General features: G+C 38.1%; 1 protein-coding gene across 1 annotated transcript; it reads right to left on the bottom strand.

Annotated features, from left to right (window-relative positions):
* LOC104783890 lies at positions 6,478 to 7,851 on the bottom strand. Its single transcript, XM_010508993.1, has 2 exons — positions 7,536 to 7,851; positions 6,478 to 7,415 (listed from the first exon to the last, which is right to left on the bottom strand). Exons 1-2 carry the CDS (start codon positions 7,849 to 7,851, stop codon positions 6,478 to 6,480), a joined length of 1,254 nt encoding a protein of 417 aa, XP_010507295.1.

Consider the following 11,309-nt stretch of genomic DNA (forward strand, 5'->3'; position numbering starts at 1 on the left):
AGCATAATAGTACAATATTAATTTGATTTGATGGATTTGCAGTTTAAAGTATGTTTTAGTTTCCCCAAAAAGAAGTCTACTTGATAAGTCTTCAGCATAATAGTACAAAAATTAATTTGATATAATGGATTTGCAGTTTAAAGTATGTTTTAGTTTCTCCAGAAAGAAATCTACTTGATAAGTCTTCAGCATAATAGTACAAAAATTAATTTGATTTGATGGATTTGCAGACGGTCCAGTTTCCCATGGAGAAGTCTGCCAGAGAAGTCGTCAACATAATCATTACAAGGTATAAATTGATTTGACGTTAGTTGGCGGTAATATTTATATGTTTAATTTACCGATAAGCGGGAACCGGTTTTAACCGGTAACTTTATAATTTCTTCCTAATTTTCAGGTACTGTTTCTAATAAAACGATTTTGGTTTTATAAAACCGGGATTATTATAATTATTGTAATTTTATACAACTTAAAAACCGAGATAACATAGGATAGTTATCTCTAATTCTTCCTCATAAGGAACTAGAAAACGATTCTCTTCCGCTTATCTCTTCCGCTTATCCTTCCGCTTATTTATATCGCTTATCACTAACGGTTGATTTTCCCATTTTTTGTTCATGTTAAACCTAAATCTCTATCTTTCGGATTGCCAGTTTACTTACTTTGTTTAACTTATTTGTACCAGATCTCAACGAACTTTGTATTCTTCAACCCAACCGCTTTATCTTCATATTCGTCGCGTCTTCGCCGCCGTTGTCCTCTTCGATCAAACCGAAGGTTGACTTCTTTTGCTATTCGATAGTAGCCTTTTTTTCAATTTGACGCATAGACTTATTGGATTTGTCTTCCTCTTTCTCAATCTCTCGTTTTTTAATTTCCCCGCCAAACCTAATCTTATCTTGCAAAATGGATGAGGAGAGAAAACCAGAATTTCCTCGGAAGTTTTACACGAAAGGTGATGAGCCGCTTCCAATAAAAAGCATCGGCAATTACAGCAACAATACGAAGCTGTTTGACGAACTGTACAAAGCTCTCGACCGGATGAATGGGACGAGATTCATCAATCTCGACTGGGTGTCTTGTTACAGTTCAACAAGCTCGAATTTGAATGGGCTTCCAGACTGGTTCACCATATGCTCACCTTACAGATAGTCTGCAACAAAAAGTACGAGATCTGGAGTCTGGTTGGATCTAACCCTTTACGATTTTCTTTGAATGAGTTTGAAGCCATCACTGGACTTAACTGTGACGATGTCGAGTCGTTGGAGCAGCCACATGTTGAGGTTTCAGACGAGATGGAAGAGTTTTGGGAGAAGCTTGGAGTCAATTTAGACAGCGGTCCGAGTATTAAGCAACTGGTTGCAGCATGTAAGAACTCAAACGATTGGGATAGAATAGAGCGTATTAGGTTAGGTTATTTAGCTATCTACGCTGGGTTTATAGAAGCTAGGAAACCATCAACGCCGACCCGTCTAAATATGGCTAGGCTATTCATGGATTTAGATGCATTTCCTTATTATCTCTGGGGAAGAGTTGCTTTCAAGAACCTGATTCTGTCTGTTAAGGAGAAGGACTTAAACAAGCCGAGTTACACCATAGACGGATTTGTAGAAGCTCTGCAGATATGGGTGTATGAATCTATGCCTGATTTTGGCAAATCAATTGGGGAACCGTTGGCGAACAATCCAAGTCCACCGTTGCTTGCTTACCGCGGTTCTCGCGGTAGAAAAAATGTCAAAGAGGGCAATCTAAAACAGGTACGCACCTCTGTGATTTGTCTATAATTTATCTACGATATTAGATGCGTCGGTAACCAATATTGTGTTAGATTTGAACTAGTACACTGTTTTATATCAATTGTAGACAAACTTCAGACACATCAAAACAATTGATGGCATGATTATTCCTGTTTGGGAAGACGATGAAGCAGATGAGAAGATTGATAACATATTGAGAGCATTCAATGTGGATTTTGGTCCATGGAGGTGGGGGAGAGGTTTGTGGCAGACGGATGGTATTTATGAATCCAACAATGCGAAGGTGAAGGTGGAGAAAAAGAGTGAGAAGAAGAGAGCGAGTACATTTGATGAGCCAAGTGGGAAGAGGCACTGTCCAGGTATTTCAACTGCCTTGGACTTCAATATCTTGGAGTCTATTAAAGATGAGCTCGGCATGTGGGGAGCAGCTCTGCTCGATCAGATGAAGGAAGGTTTCAACATGTTGAATGGGAAGATTGAAAGTCTGGCTTTGGATCTTACCAAAATGAAGGGAGATGTGACTTGTACGAAAGAGGCTGATCCTTTATCAAAGGAACAGAAGGACTCTCAGGTAGCTACTGGTACGAAAGAGGTTGTATCAAATGAACAAAAGGACTCTCAGACAGAAATGGTTAGTTCTGAACACTTGCAATTTCCTACTACGATCCCTCACAATCACAATACCAGGTAAAAGGCGCGGAAAAAATAGACTTCCCGAAGTTATCAACTTCGAAGACATAAAAACAAATGTCTTCCTTATGTGAAGTAGACTTCCTTATGTGAAGTAGACTTCTATATCCGTGTTTTCTTTGTTTGTTTTATTTGAGACAAATTAAATATATGAGGCGACTGTAATATTATCTGTTTCCATAAATGACCATGTAACTTTTAAACCGGAATTTGCAGAACAAGCCAGGGCAATCTGAGACCCTGAAACCATCTCCATCTGTGTTTATTCGCACGGAAATCCCAACAGCTGCCGACTTGACTGCTAGAGCCAAGAAACAAGAACCAAGGAAAGAAGCGGCTAGGATTGCGGCACATGGCAAGGCTAAAAGGGTTAAGAGGTTGGCGTCAAGTCAACGTCTCCTTTCGTTGGTAATAACACAGCCAAGTCTATCATGGGTGATAAATCAGCCACGTTAGCGTACAATCCTTTTGATAAAGCAGACATGGAGTTGAAGAAGGTTTTCCTTGATTTCTTAAAGAAAGATCCGTAAGTCTACTAACTTTTATGTTATGTTTCAAAAATTCTATTTGTCGAAACTTTAGTAACTTATATGTATCCAAACCATTCATCACCCGCAGGACGTACAGGGACAAGGTCCCACAGAAATCCCGATGCTGTCTTTGGTGGTACGAACTGCAGACAAAAACAGTCTGGCTACGAGATTCGGTAAGTCTACTAGAAAACTTCGTCTCCAAGTATACTAGAAAACTTCGAGTCAGTCTTCAATATTATATAACTTCGTTTTAAATCCATGTGGTTATCCAGCACATGGATGCGGGGTTGAATCTATTGAGACATTGACACCCGCAACATCCTCAAATATTTAGAACGAGTAGATTGGCTTTCCCAGACGCTATGTTCACTCATCTGTGGACAACGAAGTACCTTGACTTTGTCAATTCTGAGGCACATGCTAATGGATCTGGGAAACTGTTGCCGGCCGGTGCCTTCAGCTACCATGCAGGGGAGTATCCACCGTATGCTCAGACTAACAAGCAATGGGGTCTGGAAGTGGACGACTTATATGCGCCTTTAAACGTGAAGTCGATGCACTGAGTAGCTATGTGGATCTCGATTCCCATGAGACACATCGTTGTCTGGGATAGCATCCCGAGTGTCACCAACGACGAAGAGCTTGCATCTGCCATCGAGCTGCCATCGAGCCTATTGTCGTCTTGGTTCCCTACGTGCTGCGGGAGTTAGCCAGACCTGACCACAAGCATATGTATTCGTACGAGAAGTTCACTCATGAGCGGGTCAAAAAGGGAGTGCCTCCGAACAAGAAGCCAGGTGACTGTGGTGTGTATACTTTGAAGTACATAGAATGTCATGCTCTTGGGTTAGCCTTTCCTACTGCTTTGTGCGACGCAAACATCACACGGATAAGAGAGAAGATGGTTTGTGACTTATTTCACGAGATTGAATGCCGTGGACCAAATGAGAAGAACTACATAGACGACTTTGGGCTCTATGATCCTCTCCCAATCCGGGACTAACTATAAAGTTTGTTTGAAAAACTTAAACTCTTGTTTTAAGTATGTATGACTCATGAGGATGATGTAGGGTTGATGTTTTGTTTCTGTTTGGGGGATCTTTATATTTTGTGGGTGGGATCCTACTGATTAAACTCTGATGATGGGCGGGATCTTGATATTTTTTGTGTGATCCTCCTTTTAAACTCTAATGTGTAAGGATGATTGTTCTTGTTGTCTACTAGTTATACGTGGGATATTGGTATTTTTTAGTCAGTTTTTCGTAACATATACATAACTTCAAACGTTAAACGTTAATAATATTTGTACACTTGTCTATTCCTCATTAGTTAGTTTTTAAAATATTAATTACTTGTAGTCTTCTCTAAACAATAACGTACAGCGAAAGCCTAGTAGACATAATTCTGAAGTTAACTTAGAGACTTCAAATGGATATTGTTGTTCAATAGACATGTAGAACTTTTGTTCTCGTAGTTAAATTTTTTGTTTAACTATGATGATAGGCTGCTATACATATATTTTTGTGGAATCCTCTCACCTAACATCTCAATACTAAAACAGTGGTTCATCCTTTTGATGTCGGACCTAATGTCAATCCATCTACAGAGTTTCAATAAAACCCAACGAAGAGCTTTTTTACCTGCTCTCCCGCCGATACTCTACTCTTGCTGTCGGAACCAGAGAAGCAACATAAAATAATATAAAATGTGACTGAGTTATAAACTTTATCGGGGAATGTGTTATTTTAAAATTTTATTAAAATATTAATAAAATAATACAGAAAAGAGAGAAAGAAGAGAAAACCGATGCTTTTTTTTTCATCTTTTTTTTGTTTTGTCGCCTCTGTTTATTTTTACATTTGTTTGTTCCTCATTAGTTAGTTATTAAAATATTAATTACTTGTAGTCATCTCTAAACAATAGCGTACGGCGAAAGCCTAGTAGACATATTTCTGAAGTTAATTTAGAAACTTCGAAAGGATCTTGATGCACATTGGACATGTAGAGTTGACCGATAGATATAGAGAAATAGGTATTCAGAATGCATACATTAAGTTCAAAAATAAAATACAAATAGGAGTTTGGGTGATGCAACTAATCGTCGAGACGGACATGAAGTTTGCCCCAATCAATAGGAGGAGGAACCACACACTGTTTAACATCAGCTTCCGCAACCTCTCTCATCTCCTCTAACCTCTTGTGCTCTGCCTCGAAGTCGACAAGTTGTTGACCCAATATTTGATTCAGTTGGGATAGTTGAGCGTCGATCAGATCCACTTGAATGGCTTTAAAGCGGTAGCCTCTTCCTTCTTCTTCATGTGATCTCTTATCATACAAAGAATGGCTTTAAAGCGGTCCTTCGTCTCTTCTTCAACCACGAATCTCGTCCTCTCAAAAGCGTCTTTCATGGCATCTATTACTTCCTCTTCCCACTCGAAATCGGAACTGCTTCGCTTACGCTTACTGGAACTCTCTCCGGCCATAGCTCATAACCAACTTATTCTCTTGTTATCGAAGAAGGAGATGCAATAGATTGAGTGGAAATTGAGAGGATATTTATAGGTGAAATTGAGACGGCAACGATACAATGAATGTAGAGAAATCAAAATGGTACAACGAATGTAGAGATATCGAAAGGGTACAACGAATGTAGAGATAGCGAAAGGGTACAACGAATGCAGAGATATCGAAAGGGTACAATGAATGTAGAGAGAAATGCATCTGAAGTCGAAATCTTAGTAGACATCAGATTGAAGTTAACTTAGAGACTTGGTACACATCCCAAGACACATTGCAATGACAACAATGAAACCTATCCAAGAGAGAACCATGAATTGTCGAAGCTTTTTTTCCCTTTCATTGCCTACCAGTAAATCACATTCAAACTTCTTCTTGTCTTCCTCATATGTGTTAACCACACCATAGTTCACCAAACCGTTAACAACTTGTTCTTTTATTTCTCTTACAGATTCTTTAAGTATCTTGATTTTTTCTCTATGCCGACAGATCTCATCCCTCGCATCCAATAAGCTCCGCCTTTGCCAACCACATGATGGTTCTGCGTCTGACCAATGAGAAAACCCATGAACAGTGCATCTGAAGAAATATCTTCCCGGATTTGCATCTGTCCATGATTTCACAATAATCGTTGATCTACCGCAGTAGTTGCAGATTGGACCAGTTATTTGTATATGCGAATTTGTATCAGAAACTGACCCCGAAATTTGGCTCATCATTCTCTAGCTGATTGTGGTTGTTCAAGAAGAGGAGTATCATAAAATAAAATGGTCTTACGAGTAAATGATAGTTACGTACTAGTCTTTAATAATGTCGACTTGAACAAGTGGGATAATCCCTGAAAATTACAGAGACAAATTATAGCTAGGGAAATTCTAGATGACTTCACGATGAAGTTAACTTCTACTCGCCGTCTTCAGCAACCTATGTAAATAATTGTTAGTGTAACCAACGATCATATACAAAACGTTAAAAATGTATCAAGTGGGATTGTTACTTACACAATGAAGTCGAGTATGTCCAGGCTGTCTGCATTTTGAACAAGCATATTGCTTATGAGACTTCCTCGGCTTGCTCCCATTTTTACGTGACAGTTCTAGCCATGTTAGCCAACGAGACTTCTTTTGCCTTCCAGGCTTCCGCTTCGGCATGGGAGGTATACATCGGATATCTGGCCCAATTGGATCATGCTCGACATTGGGCATGATGGTAGCCGCGTACGACGCATAGACATAATCTTTTCTATAGTAAGCTTCGACTACGGTAGACATATGCCATCCGCTTGACTTGACAGCCTTAATTGCATGTGAACATGGCATTTTCTCAACATCAAACACCCCGCATGAACAAGATTTTGCTTCCAAGTCAACCAAACAGTCACGTTGCCCACCCCTAACGTAGAAACGCCAGCCATCAATGCGTTCTACCGTCATCATATCTGCGTAATGCTCCCTTACGGCCAATAAGAACTCAACACCCCGGCTAAAAGTGGTTGTCAGACTAAGTGCATCCTCTCGTCTTTTCCAATACCACCTACCTAACTTTTTCGTAATAAACTCAATGAGATATGTGATGGGATAACCTTTGGCTTTCTTTAGCATGGAGTTGATAGATTCCGCAATGTTGCTAGTCTTGATGTTGTATCTATCTCCTGGACAGTAAACCCGAGACCATAAAGCTGGATCTGCCTCATTCAAGTACGCTGCAAGGGCCGGATTTACGTTAGTAAGGGAAGCCATGTAGCGGTTGTAATCATCATGCGTATGCGCATATGCTGCCCCTTTCACCAAGTACATCAGTTGCTTCCCATGGAAATTAGAAATTATGTTTTGTTGGAGATGGTAGTAACATATCCCTCGTGTTGCCCATGGCATAACATTGCGACATGCTTTAGCTATTGAACTGCACCTATCCGAAACTACTACCAGTGGATATTCATCCGAGATACACTCACTTAATTTGGTGAAAAACCAATCCCATGAAGCATCACACTCCGAGTCGACAATTCCAAAAGCCAACAGAAATATTTGAAAGTTACCATCCTGTGCGCAAGCGACTAGCAATACACTTTCATACTTTCCGGTGAGATGGGTCCCATCAACCACAATAACTCGCCTCACGTAATTGAAACCACGGATTGAAGCATCAAAAGATAGGAAAAGGTACTTAAACCTATGCTCGTCATCAACAACAAGGTCAACGACACTTCCCGAGTTTGACTGCTCTATTTTTCTAAGACAATAAGGCAACTTCGCATACCTAGATTCGGCGTTTCCTCTCACATATTCCAATGCATATTGTAAAGCCCTGTACGAAGTTGTGCAATCCAATGTCATGCCGAACATTGTCCTCATTGAATCTTGGATATGTTGTGGGACAACACCATCAACTATTCCTACCCGGTCTACAAAAAGCATCCTAATATATTTGGAGGTGCAATGCTTACGGTGGGCTATGCGGTCCACAATAGAACATGTATGCACGTTCAGATATTTGGTGACCCAAAAAGTGGTTGGATCATTCTTCACAGTGGCCACGACCCTCTACGTGCATCCTGGCACAGAGCATATTGCCACCAACCGAGACTTTGTGGACTTCTTAATTTTGCAAGAGAATTCTAGCATAATAGCGGTCAAACGCACCTCTGTTATAACATCATGTTTGCATGGAAAGCATTGACCTACTTTAAGTTGGTCTATTCAAGGATTATTTAATTGTCCATGAATACCACCAACAAACGGTTTCCCTTCTTCAGCATCTACATCCGGGTGATCTCCATCTTCATCGTCATCTTCAAATTTCTCGTACTCACTGTAATCGAAATCCATGTCATCAACATCTTTTGGCTTCTCATCTGTAGTGTCATGGAGAGCTTCTTGACATTTTTCTACACCTTCATCGGCACCTGGATCTACATCGTCACCAAATTCATCTGTTTGCTCCCCATCGGCAATAGAACAAGAGTTATTTATATCATTAACACATCCCTTAACCGACTGTCCATCCATGCATCGCGTAGAGACGCAAAGGCGAACAACATTCCTACTACTAAAATCTATCAAGTTCTGAACTGATCTATCATTTGTGACATAGACAGGAGGGGTATCTTGGGGCAATTGCTGAAGCATCATCTCTGTTAAGGGATACGATAACTGAACCATCTCTGTTTCTTTGTCAATCAGATAATCTTCTACAGCCATTTCAAGAAGCTCAGCGTATGTACAACCGTGTCGCAAAAAAAACATTCTCCCACCTTTGCGTCCATCCATATCAAAATGCCAAGACCCATTTCTCGTCACCCATACTCCGAAAACAACAGGTATTTGCGCCATTTACCTGAAAGAGTAAGCAGCAAGTCAAATACTCATTACACAGCTGACTACCCGTAGAAGTCTTAAATCAATAACCTAGATGCCTAACAAAACCAAAAACATGATTGATCCAAAAGTATAATATATTATCATGAAAAAAATAGACAGAGGCAAGTACATAACCGATACAAAACAAATGAACTACAAAATCAAAAAGAAAATTTTATAAATTTCAATTAAACACTATTTCAAATATACAGACTTCACAAATAACTCCAACGCTTTGACTTCGTAAATTAGTCTACTTTAATGACCTAACTGCCTATGAAAACCAAAAACTTGATTTCTCCATATGTATAATATGGATTCATGTCAAAAACATACAGAGGCAAGTAAATAACATATATCAAAGAATACAACAAGAAAATCTTAAAAATTATTCACCAATTTGCAATAATTTGGTTTTCAAATTCTGCTGACTTCATGTTGACGTCAACGGGTAGATATAAACTAGACTATACGAAGATAACTTCACATGAAGTTTATTTTTTGTGGTCTATTTTTGCAATTACAATTTAACAAAACAGACAACGGACGAAGTCTACCAGAACCGGTTGACTTCTTCTGTGGTCATCCTTTGTTAATTTTTTGGTCAGTTTTGCAATTAAATAGATAAAACTAGGTAGACTTCAATGGAAAGTTCCACCTGTTAACTTCAATTATAGTTTACTCTGGTTATTTTTGCAATTGACCAACCCATTGACTTTACAGTAGACTTCTGTCTAACAAGTAGACTTCATCTATCCGTCAACAAGAAAATGTAAACTTCGTCGTGGTTAGTTTTGCAATTGACCAAGTTTGACTTTTGCCAAGTAGACTACGTACGAAGTCTATAGTAATGATGACTTCGTTTGCAGTCTGCCGTGGTCATTTTTGGGGTTGACCAACATTTTAAATTTTTAATTAGTAGACTTCTTTTGCAGTCAACTAATTGTTTTAATATAATAATATTACGGTCAATGCTTAAATATTTTGGTCAACTCCAAAAATAGTCACTATAGAAGTCTACTCGTTTATTATCGTAAGAAGACTTAGGCCAGCAGTCATCACTAAAAAGTCAAGAATTTGGTCAATTGCAAAAATACACCTTAGTAGACTGCAAACGAAGTATCTGACGGAAAGATTATAATGCAGTCTGAATCATATTTTTTTGTTTTCAAATGAAATTAAGGAGACTGAAATTTTAGTCTACGGGCTCGAAAGTCGATAAATTTTAAATTGCAAAACTGACCACATAGTAGACTTTACATGATATTATGACGGTTGGACTAACAAATAAAGTCTAAGCTCGACAAAAAAACAAAGAAAATCACGAAATCTACCGGAAAATAACCTTATCGGTGGTGGTTTCGCAATGTCAAGCACCAAGGACGTCATATTTAGTCACCACTGAAGAAACACAGCGCCAATTTTCCTTGTTCACGAGATAAAACAAGATTAACGAACTTATAATTTTTTCGATTAAAATGGAGAGGAGATGGAAGAAAATGAAGTTCTCATAGCATTGGATGTTATTTAAGCTCACAAATCGGGTTGTTGAAGCATTAATAGCTTCAAATTTAGTTGTTCATGGTTGTTGGAAAATTGATGGCGGTGGTACAACCGTAAATAAGACAAGAAGATGAGGATATGGATGTAATAAATATTTTCGCAAGAAATTCAAATAAATCAGAAATAATGGCATTTCTGTGAATAAAATGAATGACAGAGGATTTAGTAGGCAGAAAGTAGCAAATGTTGGAGAGAGAAAAAGAGGAGTCTAATCTTGCAATTGACTCAAGTTAGAGATCTATATTTGCAATTGTCCCAAAATTATTTCACAAAAAAAACAAAAAAAAACAACAAAAAAAGTGGTCACAAAGGAGAGATTGCATGGATCACAATGAGAAAAGGGGAATATCAGTCAAAATGTGTAAAAAAGGAAAATGATCAAAGAAAACAAACGTATATTGGAAATTCAATCCGTTATGAAATATTGCATATGATTTCTTTTTTTAAGGAGGTTAACTTTATTTATAAGAAAAAATAAGCACTAAATACATAAAAACATGTTTGTCTTATTTATTTTAGAATTTCAGAAATATTTTATAAAGGGATAATTGATTTAAAAAGACATTTTTTCTTCAATTTGTCCTATTATGCTTTTTTTTTTGAAGTTTGGTAGAGTAGGTTTTAGAATACAGAAAAAACTCAATTATACCCTTAATAACTCAATTAAACCCTTAATTATAGAAAAAACCAAAATTTCCCTTTTCTGTATTTCTTCTTTTTTGTATACTTCCTAAATTTAATCAAAAAAATATATATATTTTTTAATCCATTTCCTCATTTTTTTTTACAAAATCTCAACATTACTCGCTTACCAAAAATAAAAAATCTCGACATTATTCTCTTTTTCTCAGGAGATATCGACACCCTTTTGTAACCCACCGGCGAGAATC

The sequence above is a fragment of the Camelina sativa genome, chromosome 4 (genome assembly GCF_000633955.1).
Source record: "Camelina sativa cultivar DH55 chromosome 4, Cs, whole genome shotgun sequence".
Classification (NCBI taxonomy): Eukaryota; Viridiplantae; Streptophyta; class Magnoliopsida; order Brassicales; family Brassicaceae; genus Camelina; species Camelina sativa.

Bases quoted from the DNA above. Each gene is read 5' to 3' on its own strand.
- LOC104783890 (XM_010508993.1), bottom strand. From the start codon at position 7,851: ATGAGGACAATGTTCGGCATGACATTGGATTGCACAACTTCGTACAGG. The intron at 7,416-7,535 runs GTAACTTTCAAA...CACTGGTAGTAG, and splicing joins AGTCGCTTGCGCACAGGATG to TTTCGGATAGGTGCAGTTCA.